Below are 26,798 nucleotides of genomic sequence, written 5' to 3'. Positions count from 1 at the left end.
GAAAGCTCAGTTTTAGCAGTTATATTATGTCGAAAGGCCTTTTGTTCACACATGACTGACACACTTCAGAGTGTCTGTGAACGCACTCTCTCATATGCTTCTTCCTGCTGGTATGCCCATTCTGATGCATTATACATCATAACTGACACCAAGCAGGCTTCCTCCTTCTCGTTGTCACTCGCACTCCATCCCTCATTCAGCGTCTCTCCTCTTTTACTCTCACTCTCTCTTTGACTTACTGGATTGTTTGGTCCCTGTAGTAATTTATTTATGGTTGCACTCTGAATGACCTTTCCCAAATTAGAACACTGGGTAGTGGACCACGGGGAGCCGTCAAGAGATGTGGGGACAGGGAATAAGAAAGGGAGTGACAGTTGCCACACCTTTCACCAATGCAAGAAATTGAAGGCGGCGTTTGGAAAATTGCCTTAATTGTTTGATTCTCAGTGACTTAGATGTGTGTTGAACGTGTTAAGTGGGTTATTGTGATGCAGCTTCTTTGTGCCCCCACGTATTAATACACTCATTAGCCATTTCTTGTGATGTTTCGAGTGATTTTCTCATGCTGTTACAGATTACTTTTTTTATTTTTCCAAATGGTAACGTTGTGAAGTTGCTACATCTTGAAGTGATGGGATCATTGTGAAGAGAGCAGAGAGCACTGTAAAAACGAGTTCCCATTCACCACTGTTAACACTCATAAGGCATAATGTGAAGAGTTTTCATGTATAGTAACCTCTGAAGCATCATCTGTTATTCTCTTCTGACATTTTTCTATATTGTTTGGTCACATTGCATATTTGTCAGTGCTCTAGTAGTTGCAGTGCAGCTCAATCGTTTTGCGAGGATTGCACATTGCGATCTCCACAGTTTTCTAGTTAGAAGACTTGACATTTCTAAGGAAGGGTGGATAACGGACGATGACTGTTTTGGTCTGATTATAACGGTTACTGCATGAAGATTCATGGAATTACATGTTTTTTTTTTTAGATTTGCATTCTAGGTTTGTCTGCTAATTATTTCATATTGCTGCTCTGCGCTGTTCTGAATCAAATCTCTGTTGAACTACGAGATGATTCTGCAAACCTGCTTGGGCTGAAAATGTTCTTAAGTGGTTCATTTATTCCCCATTTTAACCTGCTCCTTAACATTGTATAACATGGCTAATTCATTCCAGTGTTAGAATCATACACAGTATCTTTTCAATTAAATTCATTCAAATTAATCCAGCCATTCCTTTATTTTCTACCACTTATCCTCTGGGTCACAAATCACCCTGAACTGATCAGCAGCCAGTCACAAGACAATTAAAATTGATCTTACTTTACAAACAAACTGATGTACAATAATACATGCTGGGTTGTCTCTGCCGAGACTTTTATTGTTAATGCTTGAAATCTAAACCTGCAGGCCAACCAACAAACAGCTTTCTTAATGGTAGCAATTATAGATATGATGTGGAAGTAAGTGGCGTTAGATGGCCATTTTACCATAATCCCCAACAACCACCAGTTAGCCGGGTGAACTGCCAAATTGTTTCCTGACAGTGTGTACACTTCCCCATGCTTTTGTGCTAATGCTGAAGCCAGTGGTAGCTGCATCTCCCATCACACTCCCCGACAGGAAGGACACACAGACCCATTAGACAACAACGAAAGCTAATTGACCAGCAACCAGACACCAGTGCTCACACAAACAGTGGTTTCCATGCTACATACACTGGTGCTGCAATAGTACGACATGCAGCATTGCGGCGGTTTCAGGCCTGTTTAGAAACTTCTTTAAAGTCGTTAAATATTTTCCAGTCGTAGCCGCTTCTCATCTGTTTTGTAGACATGCCATATAATAAGGTTTATACCCATTCGACGTGTGCACATCTGCACTGAGCATTTTAACGCCATCTGGAACTTTTACAACTGCAGTTGTGCTATAACACCTCTGACAACAGCATAACATGACATCATGCAAGACATCAGCTTATCTTTAGCAAGACTGCATTGAGCATTTAAAAGTAACTGTACAAGTGGGTTTTGCTTTTTCCCATGTTTTTTTTGGTTTGTTTTTTAAAAATGTTTTTGTGATTTTAAACACAGTTATCAATGATGGCAAAGAGGTAAAATAATGATGACCACAGAACCTCAAATGGAACTTGAGCAGTAATCTAGCGGTAAAAACGTTACGCACGTTTTGGCTGTTCAGTACGATACGGTAAAAACGTTACGCTGTTTTGGCTGTTCAGTACGATACGGTAAAAACGTTACGCTGTTTTGGCTGTTCAGTACGATACGGTGACGGCGGCCATAAGACGTCATCAATAATAAAAGAAGAAGAAAATGTTCGCTGCAAAAACAGCTGTCTAGTGTTAACGTGAAGAGAATGGCGCACACTGTAATGCTCACTGTGTACTTTAATCACCTGTACATTAATCACCACATGGGGTGTTCTTCATGCGCTATCCCATTTAATTGTGAGTTCACAATTTGTTTGTTTTACTCCACAGCAACTTAATTTTACACCTACGTGACGGGAAAGAAAACATGATGCATTAGGTCGACTGCCTTCAGCAATACTCTGTTTCTCCACCTCCTGTTTTAGTATACACAAGGAACTTTTTATGCTTGTATGACAGTTAGGAATATTAAAAACTATTACTACTTAAAACCTTGTTGCTCAGTTTTTATGGTGGCGAGAGTCTGAAGTGGAATACTATTTCTAGTTCATTTTTTTTTTCTTCCAGATTCGAACAAATTAGTGGACCAGCTTTCCTGCATAGAGGTTCTATTGTTATTATTTGCCTTAAAAAGATGATTGTGTTTCACTTAAATCTAGTCAGTGTCTCATTTGAAGCAAGGTTTTGAATATCCATCCATCTAATTTCTATATTACATTTTAGGGCTGAACGATACGGACAACATTTCATATCTCGATATTCATAATAGATATCTCTATCTCAATACTGTAGGACTATTGGTTCTGTGAAAACTAATCATCCATCCATCCATCCATTTTCTGAGCCGCTTCTCCTCACCAGGGTCGGGCAGGAGGCGGGGTACCCTCTGAACTGGTTGCCAGCCAATCGCTGGGCACATACAAACAGACAACCATTCGCACTCACAGTCATGCCTACGGGCAATTTAGAGTCTCCAATGAATGCATGTTTTTGGGATGTGGGAGGAAACCGGAGTACCCGGAGAAAACCCACGCAGGCACGGGGAGAACATGCAAACTCCACACAGGCGGGGCCGGGGATTGAACCCGGGTCCTCAGAACTGTGAGGCTGACGCTCTAACCAGTCGGCCACCGTGCCGCCGAAAACTAATCATTTTTTAAGAAAAAAAAAGTATCATAATACAAAAAGATGTGGAAAGTACAGTTTTGATTAGAACTCAATGTCAGTCACAACATAACAAAGTCACCAATAAGTAAAGTAGAAATCAAACCTTTTAGTACAGCTCTGCGTGAACAATAAATACAAATATTACGTAGCAACAGGTGGAAGGTGAAAGAGTGCAATATCTAAAATTGTACTTACTGGTTTATAACTGCAATATAGTAATTATAAATAGATTGAAATACATTGGGACAGATTTTAGGATGCTTTTATCACTTATTTCTAACCCTTTTCCCTTTCTAATGATCTCCCCTTTCTCTGTGGCACCCTTTGCTCCATAATTCAAGGTCCTCTATGAATAATGAACGGCTCTGACTGTCTAAAATGCCAGCCCTTTGCTTATCAGCAAGCTGTCCCTTTCAGGAAACTAATGTTGACAAATGACTCCAAGCGTACGGCATTTGAACACACTATTACCCTCTGAAAAGTGTTTGTGTTTGAGTATGGATCAGTTGGGAGAGAGTTTGTATTGTGATATTATTAGACGTGCAAGCGGGGCTATTAACATTCATTGACCTTCAATTTTGTTAACCCGGTCGGTTTTTCTTCAAGTGCCGTCGCATATCACAGCAATACAGTGGACCCCCGCGATTCACGCCCGACAGCGAATAGCAAATATCCATAATTTTTTGGTTTGTTTGTTTTTTTTCAGTAAAAAGTTTCCATGACTATGTGAATTAGAGACTGACACTGATTTTGACTCCTGCTCCCACAGAGCAGTGGTGGTTCTGGGGGGGGGGCAGTGCCCCCCAAACCCACAGCCCCACCCCTGTTGACATAATGGATAGGATGTGACCGGAATAGTCTGTCGAAATTGTGGCTCTGCAGTGCCTCAGTGTTGGTCAATGAGGTAAGAGAGATGTCTAAAAATGAAGAGTGTAATGGCTGTGCTTATCTTAACCGGAGATTTTATTACACACAGCGCACCCTTGGGGAGAGTTTGTCTTTGGTCATTGTTAATGAAGAGTTCAGTGTTAAAGAGCTGAAGCTAAACTGGGCTCATTAAATTGAGTCGAGTGCTTAATATCACACTTTCTGTGTAGGTGACTCGCCGAAGCTCGCGAAGTACATTAAGCTTCCTAATTACCTTGCCATGGAAAAGCATACCAGTCCTGTAAGGGGCAGCAGATTAAGTGTCATTGTGTGTGTGTATAATCCAAATATGGAGCTGTGCTTTCAAATTTATTTGTGCATTAAGAAAAGCTGTTGTGGGCCTGTGGGTCTTATGCGTTAATAGTGTTCTCTGTCATTTCCACAATCCCCCGTTTCATACTTCTTTATGTGTCTCGCTTCATTTATTGGACTATGTTTTTCTTCCCTTTCTGTCCCCCTGTGTGCTCGCGCTGGTCTTCTAGATCATTATTGGAGTCTTATCCTCGTTTCATCATTCTCAGTGTTTATTAAATTTGCTCCTGGCTTCCATTTTCTCTTTTCAGTCCCTTTTAGTCGGCTCTTTTCTCGACTTTTGTTCTATTTTTCTCGCTTTCTTGTTCAAATTTTCTTTCCCTCTCTGCATGGCCCTAACTGAACTGCTTTTTCTTTAAAAAAAAAAAAAAAAAGATTACATCATGGCTACTATAAAATTTTAGGTTGCTACTAAAACACAAGCCATTGGGGATTATTACATCATGTTTTGAGCAAAGTTCTTTTTTGACTGATGCCTCCCAGGGTGCATCAATTCTAATCAATTCTGCGTCCTTCCAGAGAAGAAACGCTCTCGAGAGGGGTGATTTTCTGTTGTTCATCCATAAAATTAGGTACACTTGCATAGTCGAATGAGCTCCGTCAAGTATTCTGCTATTAGTTTGAATCTCGCCATACCATGCAAGGCAGTTGTAGAAAATGTTTTCAATTAACATTTTAGCCTCCTCGTTCTTACACCATTCTTTCACATTTTTAGTTTTTCTCTCATGAGCAAATACGATTCATAACTACAGACTCATTCCTCATGAAAACTTAAGGTGTTGAATATGTTTATTTCATTTCAAAATGTTTGTCATTAACTTCTTTTTAAACCTGTATGAGTCACGTAAAGAATGATACCATTTGTCTGTAATGTCAAATTGTATTTTGATTCTTGGTCATTGTACAAGTTTTACGTGTACAATGAGTGTACTGTACATTGCGTGGATCCATTTAGGGTTGAGCACACATTTTCTACTTTCTATCCCAATTGACAGGTTTGTAGCTTGAGACCTTCCTTAGGAAAAAATCAGCTTACACAGTCACTCAGGTTTTAAATTTTACTGATGTCGGTGAACATCAGTGGATATTGTCTTGTCGTCTATTTGTAAAGCAATGTTGGACATTAGGTTTAAGCTTGCACCCTTTAATCTGTATGTATACAACGTGTTGATGAGTGTGTATACACATAGGCTCACGTTCTTATCGGCAGTGTCACACAGGCACTGAACCTACAAACTAGCCAAAGCTTTATCACTCCAAACACCACCACACTGTTTACTTGCACACACAGATACAAACACACGTTTATTTTATTTTCCGGTATATTAATTGTAATGACAGACAGTATAATTCACCTGACTTCGGCGCAGGTAGCGTGGGTTGAATTCCCACTCAGTGACTGAGTGTTAGAGGGAATGGTTGTGTGTGTGTGTGTGTGTGCGAGTGTGTGTGTGTGTGCGCCCGCCCTGCGACTGATTGCCAATCAGTCCAGGGTGTAGTCCGCCATTTGCCCAATGTCCACTGGGATGGACTCCAGCTCCCGGTGTCCCTGAACAGGATAAACGGTATAGAAAATTGATGGACAATCAGTATGTATACTGTGACCATGTGGCATGTGAAATCAGAATCAGAATCATCTTTATTTGCCAATTATGTCCAAAAAAAACACACAAGGAATTTGTCTCCGGTAGTTGGAGCCGCTCTAGTACGACAACAGACAATTGTCAATTGACAGAGAACACTTTTGAGACATAAAGACATTGAGAAAAACAGTCACTGAGCAATAAAGGGTTGCTAGTTATCTGGTAATGCCGGTACAATTGTATTTATTTATTTTTTGACAATTGTGCAAAAAGATGCAGAGTCCTCTCGCAGAGCAGTTCGAATGACTAATCTTGCAATAGTCCGGTGCAACGACCATTGTGCAAAGGGTGCCGAGACTTCAAGGAGTGTGTGCAGTTTAAAGTGACTAGTAGCGTGATAATCTGGGACAATGTTGATTGCGCAAATGTTGCAGATACTCCTCAGGTAGTGTGCACATGGGGCAGATGCTACTCTGGCATGAGTGGCCAGTATTGGTCAACAACAGATATGCAACTAGTGCAGCGTGGCGAGACTACTACAGTGAGTGCCCCACAGAAATGTGACAAAAAACTCAGACGAAAGAAATTGGCAGCATGTTGCAATGGAATTGTAGGTTAGCTGTTTAAGAAGTTGATTGCAAGAGGGAAGAAGCTGTTGGAATGTCTGCTAGTTCTCGTTTGAATTGATGGGTAGCGCCTACCTGAGGGAAGCCAGTGACCGGGATGTGGAAGGTCTGAGAGGATTTTGCACGCTCTTGTCTTAGTTCTGGCAGGGTGCAAGTCCTCAAGGGTGGGTAGGGGGGTACCGACAATCCTTTCAGCAGTTTTGATTGTCCGTTGCAGTCGGAGTTTGTCCTTTTTTGTAGCAGCACCAAACCAGACTGTGATGGAAGAACACTCGACTGATTCGATGACTGCTGTGTAGAACTGCCTCAGCAGCTCCGGTGGCAGGCCACGATCATCTCTACAATAGTAGTAGATACAGTATACATGATATTACCTGACATTTTGTAGCATGAGCTGCAGTCAAACTGAAATAAAGCATGCGTTTTATTATCGACTGGCTGCACAAAAGAACAATAACCAGACTGCTGTTCAGCATGATGAGGAAGCAGCTGGTGGTATAAAGACACAGACCCAAACAGATCTGTCTTCAGCAACAATTTCAGGTGTATCCCCAATGTATCACTGGGAATTAACAGCTTAAATCATAAAACACTAATGATTCTTATAATAATGATGACATTGATGACAATATCAGTTTTCAGGATAGAAAGACACAACAGATTGTCCTCTCCATCGCTATTATCTTTTGCGGAAGGCATTGAATGCCCGTGCCAGGTCAATGAAATGGGATTTAAAAAAAAAATTTTTTTAACAACACCACTGTGAATGTTAACTACAGCTTTTGGCACTTTTCCACTAAAAATGACCTTGGTTCCTGGGACAAAAATTTCCTGTGGCCCATAATTTTGCATTCACACAGCAGATGAGGTCCCTGGAACATTTACTGTATGTAAATCAAGCTGGTGACGTGACACGATGAACGTAAGGGATCCCATCAGAATATACTGGCATCCGTGGTAAACGATGGGGCGGAACTTAGTGTACCTTGGAGTCTCTGACACTTAGCAGCTCGTCCCTCCATGGCCAGTCACGAATATCGTGACTGGCCATGGGGAAACTAAGCAAGACTTGAATACTGAGGAAAAAGAAAATGGCCAAAAACATCGTATATGTATAGTTAGTGACATCAGCAACAACTTTCAGAGGGCATGGGTTTCCAGAAAATGGGGGTTAGGGCATAATATTGTGATATAAGGAAATCATTAAGACGTAAACAAGCATTTTTGAAAATGATAATTCTGAATGTATTACTAGCATCCATCCATTTTTAACTGTTAACCCAGTTCATTGTCACAAGTGAGCTGTCTTTGGGCCAGAGGGGGGGTACAGTCTGGACTGGATGTGTTACATTTTGTGAAAAAGTATAAGATGCGCCTAATGAGAAATATTTCATTGAAAAACATATCAGGCAGAACATGGAGGTTTTTTTTTAATTATTTCTTGCAATATTGTATTGGTTTTAAAGGAGAATATCATTTATGTCCCAATATGAAAGAGGTCACAGAGGACTTTCCTTTGCAAAAGTAGTTTTAAGCGCTGGTGATCAGGCCATTAGCAGCCATTACTAATTCAAAGCACTGTTAGTGTGATCCTTGCCATGATGATAATAATAATAATTAATTAATAATAATGCAAACTACTTATATAGCGTGTTTGTGAAGGACTTCTGAATAAAGATACATGCAATCCTTTAACCTCCCCCCCCCTCTCTCTTTTGCCATCTGTTAGCACACAGTAGTACAGAGACAAATGTAGCTGTATTGTGTATTTCAGCAGTATCTGCTGGCAGTTTTCAGCAGTGAGTTCAATGGAGGTGGTTATTGGTTCAGTGTGGAAGACATGCTGAAATAGAATGGAGGCAATGTTTGCCAAAAGAAAAGCCGTTGATATGCGCAATCCCAATTTGGCAAGTGACATTTGAAACCAGATGGTTCAAATGGGTGGCCAGGAGAGGGAGCTGTGGTGTTTAGGTATCCTCTGACACTGGCGTGAGTGATTGGTTCAATAGGAAAGGAACAATTAATGCAATTGATGACCTATTCCAGCAGGATAAGATAATACAGAAGGTAAAGTTACTTGGACGGCAATAATTTACTAAGGTCAATAATTGGTCATCTAAAAAACCATAATGTAAGTGACTTGAAGAAAGAGGCAGGAACAGGATCTTCGAGGTGAGTTGATGATTTTAGTTGAGAAATAACTTCACCAAGCATTACAGCATCAACCAGGAAATGTTCTTTCCTGTGTTTCTCCACATACAGAAGCATGCTCTGAGTCAAGATTTGGGCCCATCTTTGCTGACTTGTATTGGACCACATTTGACACGAAGTCCAACAAGTGCTCATGAAATGCTAAGATCAACCAAAAATGCCCACCAAGTCATTGTCCACCCTGTCAGCAAGCTCACACATTTGACTGTTTGTGTGTACATTGTCTCCTTGCAGTTAATTGAACCAATATGCATTTATAACAGCACAAGGTCCCATATTAGATACTGTATATTATATGTAGACCTCCATTGAGTGACTCTCTAACGTGGACTTAGTAGAAAAGTGTCAATTTCATTTCAAAAACACCTTGGTTTTGTCAGACGAGTGTCCAGAATAGGCCCTTCTAACAGCTACTTCTGTTTGACCCAGTTTTATATCCGATTTGTCCATATTTGGCTAAGACAGTCCCCTTTCCTGTGATTGGTTGCCTACGTGTAGAAGACCCACTTGTGAGAGCACACGTGTTTGTGATGTTGACAGCGTTGGCTCGGGAGCGGAGAGGCAGGCGGAGATCTTTGCTAGTGACGTAGATAAGCTCGAGAAATTTGAATGAAAAAAACATGAGAAAAACATCTGGAACTCAGGAATGTGGGGACGATTTTAATTCATATTTCACAGGTTTACTGAGGCAATATTACATCCCAAATACTCGAAAAAGTTGGCTTGGCAAAATATGGCACCTTTAATACAATATAAAGTACAATGGAAAATCTTAACTTTTTGGGGTGAAACTGGCTACTCTCAAAGGCACCTTATGGTGATATTGAATCAACGGGCACTTACGACCATGACCAAACTCCATTCTACAGCATTGGATGTGGAACAACACAGAACACGCACACACACGACACAAATATGCAGCAGTTAACCTCTACCTTCATTTTTTTTTAAAGCAATGTCTTGGTATTGCAGAGACAAAATGAACTCTGAATGCACTCCTGCAGAAGTTCGGGTATTACTAACACGACACGTTTGGTGCCAACAATTGTCTTACCGTCTGTTTCCTCGAGGTAAAAGCAAGGTTTTCGAATTATTCATGTTTTGAGATTGGGTTGTTCAAAGTATGTTTTAACTTTAATGCAGCCTTAATGGAAATAGATTTGTGATCCAAATGTGCCGCCCTTCTCGAGTGCATTCTCATTGTTTGAATACTTGCGCAAGGACTTTGCAGATAAAATCTGCTTTCTTGGGGTGGAAAAAAGATACAGCAAAACTCAAATACAACTGAAGCTTTTCACAGCACTCAAGACCTCGAACTTTGATTGTTCTTAAATCAAACAGTGCTTGTCAATCTCCTTTGGATTTGGAGTTCTTAGAAATAACAACTTAGTGATTGTTTTATTTGTTGCACAGCCCCCTTCAGAATTTCCCTCCTCCCTTCACTGACACATTTATTGGGGTAAACATACTGTAAGACTGAATATTTAGTACAGTAATTCAACTAATGGATTAATTAGTTGACAGACAGAAAGGGACAATACATGGTGGGAGATGGTGAAATCCAAACTATTTTGTATTCTCATTGTGAGACTTTTTTCTTGCCGCATTTCAAATTTATGACGAGAAAGCAACCCGTTATTAGGGTCCGCATTGCTTTCAGAACTGCCTGAATATATTTTTAATATATCACGTATAAATTTGGTTTAAAAAAAACACCTTGGTTTTGTCATAGGAGTGTCCGGAAAAGGCCTTTGTATATTATTTTACACTTGAAGCTATGTGAGTCCCAGGATGAACGTCTGGAAACAATGAGTCCCAGCCCTGGAACAATGAGTCAATGCACTTATCATCACGGAATACAGATACAGTAATCCTAACGCTATTTTGCGGTTCTTGCTTCGTTGTCCCGCAATATTGCAGATTTTTATTACAGTTGTTACTCTATTTTTTTTATAGTTTGTACAATATGTTTTGTTATCCATTGCTCGCTCTGTGTTTAGTTTTTATTATTTACATTTTTTTAAGGACAATATATTTTCCCCTAAACTATCATGACAAACAATAGTATCGTTTATGTTTTTTATGCCACTGATCTAGTGATATTAGAGCATAATAATTCAAGTGTATGCTTTTTAAGAACAATTAACTCAAAGAATACATTGAACACTGGCATTGTAATGGAGAACAATAAATACAATATCTTAGATCAATAAAACATATAAATAAAACACACTCAGGCTCTGAACTCATTCCCGAGTTCTAGACGTTTTTCTACCGAGAGGCCTGAAATCAGGTCATTGGAATTTCTCGAGCTTATCTACGTCACTAGCGAAGATCACCGACTACCTCTCCGCTCCTGAGCCAGCGCTGTCAACATAAACACGTGGATCTTCGACAGGGAGGCAACCAATCAGGGGAAAGGGGGCGGTTTTAGCCAAATATGCACAAAGCGGATACGAAACTGAATCAAACAGAATAGCTGTCATACAGTATCAAAACATCATTCTACTGTGTTGTAATTAGGGAGTGTGGATGATTCTGGTCTGCAACAATATGTAGGTAGGTTGTGGCATTTAAATGAGGCTAAATTGCCCCGAATTGCCCAAAATATGCCCTGCACTATTACTCCCCATCACCACCAGCCTGAATTTATTCCATTCAAGGCAGGATGGAGCCATGCTTTCACATTACACCAATTTACACCAAATTCTGACCTGACCATGCACTTATCAGACCAGGTAACATTTTTCAAGTCTTCTGTCCAGTTTCACAGAAACTCTAGCCTCCACTCCCTGTTCTTAGCACAGAAAAGGTGGAATCAAACAGTCACATTCGTTTAATTAATCTTGCGTTCTCTGAAGCTCGCTTCGAACATATGCATGATTGTATTTTCATGGTCTGACAAGTAGGAGTTAGTTATAACGGTCTCCTTTATGTTTTTGACGTCCTACCATCTTTAAATTCAGACTTTTATTCTATGCATCAAGGTCACAAAGATAAATATGAGACATCGACATTTTTTTTTGAAAAATGGCAAAAGAAAAACGAGGGAAAGTAAAAGCAAAGCAAGGCAAAGGGGAATCTGAATTGAATGGGCAAAGATTTCAGGGCGGAGAGAGGGCTTTTCGATGAAAGGAGAAGGAGAATGTTATGATCACGTTGCCATGGCAGCAGTCGGTCTCGAGTACTGGATTCCTCATTTGTTGATTACAGACAGATAATGGGGAAATAAATGAAAGAGTGCACGTAGAGTGCAAAGGCTGAACATTTGTGGCTCATTGATGCATGCTAGGAAATGTTTGCATCGGTACATGCTTCGTTTGTGTGTGTTTACAAGTGTAATTACTGTCACTCTTCCTGTCACTCTAAATACATCCCTATTGTGATGATAATAACATCGCCTTGCGAGTGTTCCAATCATTGATGTGAATACCTCTAGACTTTGCTTGTGCGTCTTAACGGTGTGTTTTTCAGGAAGCATGTGTTGATCCGGAGGCGGGGGAATGTAATATAGGAGGTCACAAGAGTCACTCACAAATCATTTTGCCACTGTCACAACACATACTTGAGAAACATTGGCAGTAGATGGAAACCATGTTTACAATGAAGAATGGAAGGCACGCAGGTTACAGCTGGAGGGGTGAGAATCAAAAGTGATAGAGAGGGATGATTTCACGAGCTGACTGTACACACGCGTGCGCGCACACGCAAACCCGCACACACTCACACACACTGGACCTGCATTCTCACACTCCTCCACTAGCTTTGTGACACTTTGTCATTAGTAGACGCTCAGGGCAATACGAAGGGCCAGGCTGCAGTAATCATGAGATAAAAACTTTCGATCGTGGAGGGGTTTCGTTTTTTGTTTTTTTCCCCTTTAATCTCTCTACTCTAGAGGATTTGAGATGTACTATCACAATACAGTCTGTGCATTGGCAAGTAAAAGACTGCCATTATCCAGTGCAGTCCACTGAAAAAAACAAAATACTGTACTGAAAATGTAGATATTTGGAATTACATTTTTTTTTTCTTGTCTTATTTCGAGGAGAAGCGGCTCAGAAAATGGATGGATGGATGTCTTATTTCTGTGCTCTGCGATTGACTGGCAACCAGTCCAGGGTGTAGTCCACCTCTGGGAAGGCAGGTGGGATAGGCTCTCACTCACCCATGATTTTAGTGAGGAAAAACTGTAGAGGAAATAGATGGACGCTATTGCTTCATCCAACAAAAAAGTTGTTGGCCCAGTTAAAGGAGGAGAATTGCCACAGGCTGTTCCAAGTACAGTAAATAATAAAAAAAAGAAAAATTATGCTGTCTCACAAACGGACAAAAGTTTTGGTTCAGCTAGTCTTGTTCTACCATCCTAAGGCAATGTTGGTCACGGACAGCTGTTATTTTTTAATTTGGACTGCAAAAATAGAAAGGAATTATGGCAAACGATATAGCAGAACTAATAAGCTTTATTAGTTCTTCAGATTATCATGAAACCTTTATTAACTGTACTGTTTGTCTTTGTAAAAAAAACAAAAAAACAACTGTCATCTACGTGTAAAACTATATTTTTAGTATTTTGTGCTCACACTTCAATTTTATGACAAGTTACGAACGTGGTAATGAACATACAGGTGGAGAGGTGATAAAGAATGTCCGTATATGGTCAATTTCGTGATATTGTACTGAACAGCCAGGACAGACATTAGCATTCGGCTAGGTCGCTATTTCCCTTTCCACTTCTATGGCTGCCACCCTTCTGTTGTAGCAGTACAACAACAACAAAAGTTGTATTTAACATTGAGGGAAAATACATTTGCATTGAATCTTTTAGAATGCTTATTCAGACTTATTTAATTTGTATGTGCACTAGATTTGAAGTGATTAGGACTGGGGTCTACCATGCTACTGTATTTTAATAGTGGTCATTATGGTGGTACAGTACTTGGAGAACCAAGTTTTTGAGGTGGTTCTTGGTGAAAAACATTTGCGAACCACTGCATAAAGGCAAAGGCAATTCAAAACTCTTTTCTCTTGTATGCAACTTTTTTGTTTGTTGTATTTATTATCTGTTTGTTGAACAGTACAGCGAAACGCATGCAAGTAATTCTTCCAGTTTTTAAAGCTTTGGAGAACTAAACTCAACGTTTTTATGCATTTGTGCATGAAAACATAAAAACAAAAAAACATCTGCAGTTCATAAACACAAATGTCATTAAGATTCACCCAAGAGCAAATAGCAGCAGACTGAAAATAGAAAGACATCATGCTCGTTCACTAAGAATTCTATAAATCTGGCCTAGTTAGCTTCAGTCTCTCAGTGGATTAGACCACCCTCTCACTTGTACAGTATTTTCCTGTTTTCTTTCTTTTTCAGCCTGTTTTTTTGTTTTGTTTTTTGGGAGGGTTGGGGGAACAGATACGATGTTTCATGCTTTCCCCTTTTTAGGCTAGCGTCTCTCTTTGATATTGAAACAATATGCTCATTGGTAATCCTTATAGTGATTTATCCATCCGCCCATCCGTTCGCCAGTCCGTCCGGCCATCCGTCTTCTATACTGCTTATTTAGTTTGTGTAAAATAGGCAGAGATGGAACTTGTATGTCTTTGAAGGTTGTGTTTGGAGGTGGACTCATGTCAGAATTGATGTGGCGCATTCCAATGAGTCATTGCCGAAGTTGCCCTTCATTTTTGCTCTCTGCTCATTGTAATGTTATCCTAACCCACAAGGGCAATCTCAATAAAATTCCAAAAGAGTTACTTTTTTGTTTTTTTGTTTTGTGTGGTTCAGGGATCACAAGGACTGGCGCATGTGCTCCTGACATAAATTTAAATGAGAAGGAAGTCTCACTGCTGCTGCAGATGTGATGAATGACAAGTACTCAGGTGCTTTGCGATATTGGATTGAGACATTTTTATTTCCTTTTCAGTCGTAGGCTATCATCATTTTCAGTCACACCATTAGTGGATCATGTATGTATGTTGTATATGTATGTATGTATGTATGTATGTAACACACCAATTTTCCTAGCTTTTTTAAATTGAAATTTATGCAGTTCAATTTCTCATTTTACTCTGAAATGAAAGCACAGAACAGATTCATGTTACAAAAGAAATTATGGAATCAAGCTTCCAACAAAAATATATTCCAAAACAACCCGGGAACGCTCAGAGTGATGCATAGACCAATTGTGGCCACAAACATGTTTGCATGAAATATACTTTAAAATACCCATGCATCCATCCATCCATCCATTTTCTGAGCCGCTTATCCTCACAGGGGTCACGGGCGTGCTGGAGCCTATCCCAGCTATCTTCGGGCAGGAGGCGGGGTACACCCTGGACTGGTTGCCAGCCAATCGCAGGGCATACTTTAAAATAACCAAACATATCATCATGCAATCATACAATAAAGGTTTTTTAAATTGTGCTATCATTACTAAAAGAATGTAAAGGCATGTCATCTCTGTATGGAGTGTAATTTTGGATATGTACAGTAGGAGGCACTCTGACAGCAGTGCTGATTTTTTTCTTGTCATGAATTCTGCACAACACACGCGTACACACGCACACGCGCACACACACGCACACACTTGGGTAATTGAGTGGAAATGTTGGAAGGACAGAGAAAAGATATGGTGGAAATAATTGAAGGAAGGAACGCAGGAAGGAAAAGTGTGAAAACAGGAAAGAAGAAGTCAGAGATGACCGAGGTCAAATTCGCCTGACTGGTCTGTTCATGCTGCTATATGGATAAGATTTAAGTGCAGCATGAGGGCGCGTGTGTGTGTGTGTGTGTGTGTTTGCATTTGTCATACATGTCACGCCATGGAGTGTGGGCGTGCGTGTTGTCTCACTCGTAATTGCCATTGTGTGTCTGTGTGTTGACCTGTTGACTGTGAGCCTGCGTCACAGCTTGGAAGGACTTTCTGTCTATGTGCCGCCTTCTAACTAATGAGCCGGCCATGTCCCTCATGTCAGTACACACGTTTTTCTGTGGTCGCTTCCCTCTCTAATCCCTCCCACTGCTTGTCAGCCTGGCCACACAGTAATGCTTTTTCAACACTGTGTTGTTTCTCTCATCAACACAAATAGGCCTACTCATAGTAAATGCTAATGTAATCACCCGGCAGCATCCCGTTGTATAGTTTTTTTTTTCTCCGATCCATTCCAATTAACCTGTTGATACTTCAGCTGACCTATCGGATTTTTAGGTCGACATAATTTCGGGACATGATGAAATACAACTTCCCATGTCCATTACATTTGGCTCTTAGGTTCCTTCACCACCCCAAAACCTTCAAGTAGTTTTACTCATTGTAGTACCATATGGTAAATGGTATATTAGATATATATATATATATATATATATATATATATATATATATATATATATATATATATATATATATATCACACACACACATATATAACCGCTTATCCTCACAAGGTTTGCCCACTTATCTTTGGGCGAGAGACAGGGTACACCCAGAACTGGTCACCAGGCAATCACAGGGCACATATAACCAAACAACCGTTCGCTCTCACATCCACACCTACGGGCAATTTAGTGTTTTAGGCACTGTACCCATGCTTAGAAACGTAACAGGTGACACATCACGATCCATGAATTCGGTACTCTTTTGCTTATTTCCTTCAAAATATTCATTATTCTATCCTTTTGGGTTTCACTGTCCATGTCGAGATTTTGTAGAACCTTCATTTTAGCAGCTGAGGCTTCTATTTTAGCATTGAGTTCCAAAGTCTGCTTTTCTGGCTGCTGTTGAGGTGGAGGAGGAAGCTTGGGAGCATGCTGAGGGCTACGGATTAGGGACCTCTTGCCCTCCAACCCATATACAAATGAGGACTCTAAACATATGATTCTACAGACTAGGAAGCACTTGAGAGTCCAGAACAGATCATTCATCATTGTATTATTATTGTATTTTATATATAACATATAAATATAGTATATATATATATATATATATTTTATATATATATAATTTTGTGTGTGTGTTAGTGTGTGTTTGTTTTCCCTAATTGTTTGTCAGATTCATTGCAGTCTGTCCAGGCCTTTTTTCTCTTTCCTTCCTGTTAAAAAGGGCGTGCCTCAAGGTTCGATATTAGGGCCACTGTTGTTCACAATTTATGTGAATATCTTTGTGATAATTAGCCTGATGTTCTGTTCCGTTTTTACGCTGATGATAGTCATTTTATTTTTTTTCATCATCTTTAAAATCACTTGAGTTGTTGTAAGCAGCCTTTGACACGGTTCAGATTTGTCTGGCTCGGCTTTGTTAGTGCTGAATGCAGATAAATCAAAGACCATGCTATTTTCAAAGGGCAATCAGCTTCCTCCTCACCTTACTAGATTGACAACTATTCATTAGGTTGAAATTTATATGGACACATATAAATACAATTATTAGGTTGTTTAAAGGGCAAAAGTAACCCCTTCCTCCCCACACACACACACCCACACTCACACACGATTTTCCATGTGAACATGCAAATACTGAAAACTCAGTTTTAAGTCTCCATCAAGCAAAAAAATAAAAAACATCGCCCGTGTGCCAACAAAATACAAAAACACTAAATCTGCATTTAAAAACCAATATTATATATATATAATGCTTGCTAGGTCTTGAAGTAAAATTTCCCATCTGAGACGATGTTTTCCTTCCTGCTACTAATCTATTCATTCTTATCCACCATTTATACAAAGAGTCAAGGTTGCGCTTTGGTTTGTGTGGCTAAAGCGGTCTGAATGTGTGAGAGAGCCTGCATCATATTTGTGTGTCTGTGCGTGTACGCCCACCAGGGTCAGTGCAATGCATTCACTGCTTCATTATGAAGCGGAAATTGTATCGAATAAATTGTTGGATGATTTTTGAAACTCAGAAAGATGTGGTACCATGGCAACTAATCTTAGTTGCTCTAACAGACATGCACATGAGCACACACGCACTTGTGCTGTTATTTAAAAAGTTACATCGCCTTTTGAAACATCTCTAGAGGCGTACATTTTGTTCAGTTTAACACGGGAAAATTGAATGAAGAATAATAACATTGCCAGGCTTCTGGTTTCAATACAGATTTTCTATGTCATTTATCAAACACAAATTTTGTGGTACAGTAATTAATATTTGGTAAATGGGTATCTTTTGCTTGGCCAAATTGGCCAAAAACTGTGGTCTATATTAGATATTAATTCCAAAATATTTTCATTATTATCATTATTATTTTACAATGAATTCCATGTCCAAAATGATTGATACAGGCATAATGATTATACAAATGTTCTCCATTTGCAGCTGATTCAAATGAATGCTCTGGCTCACAGCATGTTTGAAGGAGACTTTAGATTTGTGGAAAAGATTGTTTCCTTAAAATTTTCTGTTGTGATCAGGGGGAGATGAATGATTAAATTAAAAATGTTAATAAGTCAAAACAACTTCTTCACCACCCTGCCTTAACGTTATTGTGGAAGTGCCACAATATGCATCAATATAAGTTATTTACTGTATTATGGTAGAGCCCTAAATAAAAAATAAAAAACACTAAAAGTTTGATCATAATTTTGGGACTTAACTGTATGTGAAAATAAACTCCCACTACCCACAAAAAAAAGTAATGCATAAATATTCTGCCTGCACTCGACAAGCTGTCTGTTGCCCACAACTGCAGTCGTTTTACGCAAAGAAGTCAGAAAGACAAGAAGGATTTAGTGTGACGAGGAGGAAGTTGATTTGTGTTTGTTTGCCGCAGTTTTTCTACATGTTTCTGCCCCTGCATGACTCTTCTCCAGCTATGATTTTTCACTTTACGTCAAAAGCAGCTTTGTTGCCGCAGTGTTTCCTTTTTCTTCGACACTATTTTTGCTAACTCCCGCTTCCCCTCGCCAACTGGCTTTCTTTGCCTTCATCTTGTGATCTGTAACGTCTTTACTTTTTTCCCCCGTATTGGGAGTTTCCACAGAGCTCCTTCCACTACATGTTTGTGCACATCTTTTACTTCTTTTGGCGCCTCCTATTGATGTAAGCTGTGACATCTATTGGCTTTTTAGCCAAGGATGCCATTTTCAGAGGCTTCACCCACTAGCAGGGTCTAGTCCCCCCACTTACAACCTTCAGCATCTCATTATAAGCTTTACCATCTTTCTCTCCTGTCTCTATCCTTGCCAAGCAAACGTCCTTTCCGTTTTTATTGCTAATTCCTTTCACTGCCCAGATTTGAGATGAGCAGCAATGACCAAATACCTGAAAGGAAGTGTGTGTGCGTGCGTGTGTGCGCTTCACGTACAGTATGTAATGTTCGTGTTGAGTAGCACATCAGGAAGAAAGCAGCTGCAGTTCCTTCGGAGAGGAAGAGTCGAGGGGGATCTTTCGTAATCCAACACAATCAAGTCTCCATACTTTCAGGTGTATTAAGATAATCATACACTGTAGGTTTTGATTATGCCTATTGTAAAGACACTTTTTTAAAAGGAAACTGCAGAGAGAACTGTAGCTTGCAACCACTTCAGTCCTGACATTCACGGCATCCGTTACCATTAAGTGTTAATAGCTTTTTGGAGTCTGAGTTGCTTTATAAACAAGAACTCAACTGTGAACAATGTAGTTATTGCCACTTTGTTTTTGTTTTTTTCGTACGTTCAAATTCAATTTGTTAGACTACCTTTAGGCAACAGCTGCAAAATCTAAACTTATTGACAGGGAAGTCTTTACAAAGTACAGCAACGGACATGATGTATGTTTTTTAAAACTACTCTGCTAACAACCGAGTAAGAAACCGATGGGTAACGCCAACCATGATTATATTTTACATCCTGGCAATGCAAATGCTTTCCCAACACATTAGACATTATACAGTACAGGGGGTCCTCAGTTTATGACTGACGTTACAACCACATAATCCGTTTTTTTATATAAGGTAGCAGGCTGGTACTCCAACTTCCTCCCACAGTCCGCAAACGTTTACAATATGTAAGGCTCGTAGAGTGTGTGTGAATTTAAATGGTTGTCTGTCTTTAAATGTCAGCCCTATGATTGGCTAGTGATCTGCCCACAGTGTACCCGCTTGTCGCTTGTCACGTTATATTTTGTAATGTCTTAATTAGCCGCCTTGGACTGAAAGTTTTTATTGGACCTGCTCAACAAAGAAACTCCTCACTGTCTGTAGAAAGAAGGAAAAATTGCAGATGGAATGTTTAACTACTGACATTACAATAATATTGCATTAACACATTCACACCCTATTGAATGGAATCTCCTTTTAGATCAGTACAGTGTCACTTTCATAATAATGTCACTCGAGTCACTAAAACCTTGCCCCTGACATTCATTCCCCCGCAATCCTTACCTGCCACCGCACTCGTTTTGTATGTTATTCCACAATAATAGGCATTTATGCAGTCATTTTCATACTTCCTCGTACTTGTCTGATCACACCCCGCTGGTTGCAGAAACTGCTGCTTGCCGGAATATGACTGGACAAACACAATTTGCTTTTCACTTTGGTTCACCGTTAACAGATATGTTTAACATATCAACTACGGCTATGTCTGTACTCAGCTGAGTTCTATTCTTGTTTTACCTTGCTTTGAGCCCGTCTCAGAGTTGGCAACTCTTCTATGCTTTTGACATGACCGCGTAAGACGCGTACGTCTACGTGCAGGGCGTGTCATTGTTGCTTTCCTGTTGTTTTACTCCTTGTCTTGTTGAAGGAAATAGATTTGCAACAGCAAGGTAAAGCCTAACTCTGCAGCAGGTTGCATACTGTAAACTTTTCTCATTGTATTTTTCCGAAGATCTTTAGTTTGGATAGGCCATAGATTATTATTATTATTATTATGATTATTTTTGTTTATAGTAGTAACAGCAGAGTGCAATATTTTGACCTCCGTATCCGCAGAACTCCTTATTTATGTCCATGATCCAAAACATTGTAGACCTTACTCTCCCCATTGTACGTCTGCCCATTTACTTCTTCTCTCCATCTCATTGAGCTCCTCAAGCAGCAGAAGCGTCTTCCCAGATGCGCATTTCTCATCCGTCTGAACGCACTTCTGTCGCAGCCACCTGAACATGGGCGCCACTCTCCTATTTCAGAGGAGGCTCTCTTAAGATTTGTCTTTCTTTCAAGCGGGGATGAACTACAGTCAGAGAGAATCTAATCGGCCATGGAGGATTGGTTTTCAACAGCATATAGTTTAATATTCATTTTAGATTTCATTTAGTGTGTGGTCACCTGACATATGCCAATGAGTTGATGCGTTTCAATTCAAACATACATGCACAGGCCTGTGTTTGACAAATTTACAATAGAATACAGTGGAACCTCTGAGGTTGACCACATTCCGTTCCTTGACGCGGGTTGACCACTTATTTGTATTCAGAAATGATTTTCCCATAGAAAATATCTGTCTGTCCGTTTTCTAAACTGCTTATCTTCTGTTGTGAAACAACATATACTGTATGCAAAAACCTAAAACTAGAAATTTGTATTTAACTGAAATTTACATGTGTAATAATTTAGAACACGGGGCATAAATGCAACGAAATACTTTATTTCGACAAGGCCTTTTCCAAAAGAACTGATTGTGCTGGTGATGAGACAAACAGTTGTGTGACTGTGAGCGCATCAGGCTGCTGTTAATATAGCTCCACCATTATGTAGATTAGCCCTTTTTCCCCTGAGTGCACCTTCACCATTTAGCGCTTTCAATCACGCAAATGCACACACACACACACACACACACACACACACACACACACACACACACACACACACACACACACACACACACACACACACACACACACACACACACAAATGTTTGTACCTATGCAATTTCAATTATTGCTTTGTGTGTGGCGGCACGGTGGCCGACTGGTTAGAGCGTCAGCCTCACAGTTCTGAGGTGCGGGGTTCAATCCCCGTCCCCGCCTGTGTGGAGTTTGCATGTTCTCCCCGTGCCTGCGTGGGTTTCCTCCCACACCCCAAGAACATGCATTAATTGGAGACTCTAAATTGCCCGTAGGCATGACTGTAAGTGCGAATGATTGTTTGTTTCTATGTGCCCTGCGATTGGCTGGCAACCAGTTCAGGGTGTACCCCGCCTCCTGCCCGATGACAGCTGTGATAGGCTCCAGCACGCCCGCGACCCTAGTGAGGAGAAGCGGCTCAGAAAATGGATGGATGGATGTTTTGTGTGTGCCACTGGTGACAAACACACATTTGTGATGACGTGTTGATTTAGAGCAACTAATCACACGTGTGCTTATGCACGCCCAGTCCACCCCCTAACACATACGCAGACAACAGACCGAGGTTAATCACTGTTTTTCAGGTCCATGCTAAATATGGTCCAATGCACTCTGGTTATATGCGTTGCGAGTCAGGGACTGAGTGACTGAGGGAGTGCTGGGTGGGATTGTGTATTGATTGTATTTGAGCAACAATACTCAGCCTGCTGCGTTAATGGAAAACTTGTGATCAATACAAAACCGCTCAGCATTTAAGTCCCGAGTGAGTGTGTTTAAAGGTCCCCGACAGATGAAGATGGACTTGCAGTCCATCTTTATACAGGCGTCCTCCTGCTTCAGAGCTGCGTGTGTGTTTGTGCAAGCAGGCACGCACTCTTATCAGGGGTAGACGTAGTGCAGATTTGATACAATGAACCAAGTGCAACACTGATTAGCTTTCTATTTATCTTGCTGCTTGGATCCAACACTTGCCAAAACAGGCTGCTGTCCTGGAATAGCATTTCAGAAAGAAGCAGTCACAGCAACACTCTCACCTTAACGTCAGAATGCAACGGCAGGATCTGGAATCGTTGCAATCTGTAGTCCTTGTAGGAATTAAAGAGAAAAAGTAGAAATAACTGTGGCTAAGCTGAGAAATGAGGGAATCTGTAGTGGCTTGCATATGCAGGCTCATTTCCTGACCAATGCCCCATTTACAATTGCCCTGCAAAATCAGCAATCAGTGCAGGGTGCAGTCCGCTTCTCACCTTATATAAATTGGAAATGACTCCAGATCTCCCTGCAAGCCTGAACGGGATAAGCAGGATAGAAAAGAAATGCATTCATTCTGGTGATAGGCTTATCAGGCTTATTTTACACCGCAGGTGTATGTGCTCAATGTAGTGCCAATGTGCAATTGTTTTGACTTCTACTTTCAAGTGCTTCACTGTGCTTGCATTTACACCACATGTGTGCATGCCCAAAATGCAGATCAACAACTGGCTACCAGCACGGAAACAAAGACAATACAGACAGTGAAAACATGGAGGTGATCAAACATAATATTAAACATGAGATAAATTAGCTTGGCCTGGAGTGCCTGTGTTGGTAGATGCGCCCATGTGTATGCGCTTGCTTTGACAGCGTAATAGTCAATCGGTCTGCTTGCACTGTGATTCCATTTCTGATTCATATCTGAATTTTATCCACATATGATAAGGTCTTTATCTTATGAATGTCATCAGTTTTCCTGTGTGTTTTTTTTAATCCTCCATGATGCACATCAGAACTGGGTCACGTGGGTGGGGGGGCGGGGGGGGGGGGAAATGGAATTGTGTCAGTTGAAGCATGCCATGTGAGCCCAGCCTTCGACTATTGTCATATTATTCTGTTGCTATTACATGACTAATCCTTACTAATAAACATACTAATCACCATTTCCATCGGGTTAATAGAATATTAAACAGCCTGTTGGATGTCCGTGGAATAGTAATGGAGAGAAAGGCTTTTCCTTCATGACATTGTTGCCAGTGCATTTGTGCTCGTGCGTAGCCTGCTGGAAAAACAACAAGAAAAGTGAAACACAGGGAAGCTTGATGGAGGCAGTAAGACCCTGAGGATGAGTAGAGAGCGACACGGTGGGAGGAGGAGAGAGGAGGGGAGAGCGCGATCACTCCGAGCTCTGCGAGCCGCAGCTCGTGGTGTCAGTGTACCAGTGTGTGTCCCAGCCCGCCTGCTGCCGCGAGTCTGTGCATCACCGATGTGTGTGTGACTCCGGCGCTCTCTCTGCGTCCGACAGGTGGAGATGACATGAACCCGTTCGAGAGGAAGAAAGGAAAGGACCTGTAAGGGCTTAACACATCTACCTTTTACCTCGCGTTCCCCCGCACACTTGCTGAAATTCCAGCATTCCTCAGCTCAGAACTTACTAGATAAGTGTGTGTGCGAGATGTTTTTACAGCATCTTATCATCCAGACTGTAGACGCTGACTCCTTGTGTGCACAGCAAACACACAAAAATAGAAATGTGTCCTGACTTTTTTCTTTTCTGATGCCTGCAGGCGAGGTCAGCAAGTGTTACTGCGTCCGGAAGAGAGTTCAGCTCCTAGCCTGACAAGCAGACAGTCCACCACGTTTTCTGAACAAGTCCAGGTAAGAGCGGAGTCTTCCTCGCATGTCTTGCGGCCGCATGACTCGTATGTGTCAAAACAGGAACTCAAACAGGATGCTAAAATGCTTGCCACCCCTCTTCTCTCTTCCCTTAATTGTCATCACCTTTATCCAATCTGTCACAACCACAGGTAGATTAGGAAACTCTGCTTTATGAAATCTGTCTCAATGTGACACACACACACACACACAAACACACACTGTTCATATGTGGAAGGCAAAACGTTTTTCTCCGTAGAAGGTAAGTTGGTTCTCGTTTGGCTGCAGCCTTCTTGTTCCCGTTATTATTGAACTGGTTGGATTGTTATCACTTGTTGTGTGTGGATTTGCGTGTTGGGGCCTGGGGGCCAGCTGTAAGGCGGCAGATAAAACTCATTTGTGACAAAACGCTCAGAAAGGAAATTCAAACTAGTGAGCATTTGTTTGAGTGTCGGGTATGTAGTAATGTTACCATTTGTGTATGTTGGTATGTCTGCGATATGATGTGCGTGTGTGTGTTTGTGTCGATCCAAACTGTCAGTTCAAATCACAGGAAGGATCCTATACAGCTTCTGTTTTTTTTCTGTTACTTCTTTTGTGCGTGTGGCCGATATGTGCCGTACAAGCATAAGCATTCAATTTAAAATGACTTCTCTTTTCGTCCTCCCAGCCCCACCCCTTCCCCTTCCCCTACACACACACACACACACACAAACACACACAAAACCAGACACACACATTTTAGCAAGCACCATAAGCATGATGATTGTGTTTGGTATCAGCGTATGCAACAAGTGTGTTTTTGCGCCTGTATGCCAAATTAAAAGACGCTTCAATGAAAATTGATGGGCTGCTCCGTTCGGATGAAGTTACCTCTATGGATGCACACTCGGTGACATGTACAACGCTTTGTTCGCAAACACAAACACAGGAGAGATCCTACAGTACATGATTGGTACAGTGTTGAACTTTACGGGTGTTCTGTGTATTGCAACACATTTACCTTCTCCCTCTATTGCTGCTCTCCTGTAAAGTTACTTTGGCTCCGTATTTATTTGCTATACCTAACCTTTAGTTGTGCAGCCAAGTGCACTTGCGTGTGAGGTATGTGCGTGATATTGCTATCTGTGGTTACTGTGCTGTCGTGAGTCAGGCTTCCACATGCATTTATCCGCAGCCAGGCTATGACGCTTCAAACCTTGTTTAACAGCATTCCGGTTTTGGCTCATTGCTAAGGTGTCACCATGATGTGAAATCTTTTTAAGCGCCTGCCGATTCACGTGCAGCGCCACCTGTTGGTGTTGCCCGAGTGAGTTACACGTGCTTAGGTCTCTGACGTGCGTAGTGACGGATTGCTACTTGTCTTCTTTGGCCTCCTGACAATTATTGCAGTCATATCATTTAAACACAAGTGATAATGGCAAAAATGTGTGTGACCGTTGATCAGTGGTGCATTGGCGCGTGTTAACGTTTTGGCAGTTTGAGTTTTTGACAAATGCCTTGTGCGTTTTTGACATACTTGGCAAGTAAAGATTCTGATTCTGTATATGTGTACACATTTTGTGCGAGTACTTGAAGCAATGAGGCAGCAAAAGCAGCAGGTTAATCTCTTCTCAGCCCTCAGCAGAACAGATGTGGGGATTAATTTGTCAGGGAATTATGTGGCGCTACATGCTTCTGTGTGAGCTGGAGGCTGAAATTCAGTAAGATAAATGTTTGTAGGTAGTTTAGGATTGATAATATGGATTATTTTCTTTTTGACTATATGAAGAGATGCTGATCAGAACAAATTGGTCACTTCGATTGATCAAGATTGAGTGTAAAAGTTGGATTTCCCGTGTTCAAATGAGCCGCTTGTTCTGGAAGGTTTTCTTGCACAGTTTACACTCGCTTGTGTTATGATATTTGTTAGACGTAAGAAATCAAAAGTTGATGATGCAAGCAGGGTGCAAGCGAAGGATCTAATGATGGGCTGTCACTCGCCGCGCCATATTATCAAGCGGCTGTGTTTGTTGCCAAACAAACTCATTTCAAATGTGCTTTCATAAGGATGTATTTAATGCATACAGAGGAATATTACCCAACATTCCATGAGCAAACGCAACTATGGCTATTGATGTTGCTTCTGTTTTATATATATATAATTATACTGACTTGAGAGGTTATTCTTATCTCATGTAGTTACAGAGAGGGCTTCCTTTCATGCTTAAAGCAAAACAAAAACATGGCCTGAATACTAACCATGAAAGGTTTATCAAAATCGAATGCATCTGTGTGTTTGTGTGTTCCATTGCACCAAAGATACTTTCTGGATGTGTGTCTGTGGGATGAAGTAACTATGCATGTTTCACTCGTAATTTTACTTGGGTTTTGTCCGGGAATATAAATCCAAAAATATTCGGATTTTCTG

At 40.8% G+C, this 26,798-nt stretch overlaps 1 protein-coding gene across 4 annotated transcripts in view; it reads left to right on the top strand.

Moving 5' to 3' along the window:
- Positions 1–26,798, top strand: part of LOC133482177 (cGMP-dependent 3',5'-cyclic phosphodiesterase) — a 148,588-nt gene that overhangs the window by 14,079 nt on the left and 107,711 nt on the right. For 2 of the 4 annotated variants that reach the window (XM_061781973.1, XM_061781975.1), the window contains exon 2: positions 24,301–24,391. In XM_061781973.1, coding sequence (XP_061637957.1) covers positions 24,301–24,391 — 91 coding nt within the window. Of the gene's footprint in view, positions 1–23,927; positions 24,085–24,300; positions 24,392–26,798 lie in introns of those variants that run through there. The other 2 variants (XM_061781974.1, XM_061781976.1) reach the window with 2 other exon arrangements.

Source organism: Phyllopteryx taeniolatus, chromosome 8 (genome assembly GCF_024500385.1).
Source record: "Phyllopteryx taeniolatus isolate TA_2022b chromosome 8, UOR_Ptae_1.2, whole genome shotgun sequence".
Lineage (NCBI taxonomy): Eukaryota > Metazoa > Chordata > Actinopteri > Syngnathiformes > Syngnathidae > Phyllopteryx > Phyllopteryx taeniolatus.
The sequence above is the reverse complement of the archived record's forward strand: the minus strand, read 5'-3'. Positions and strand labels throughout refer to the sequence as shown.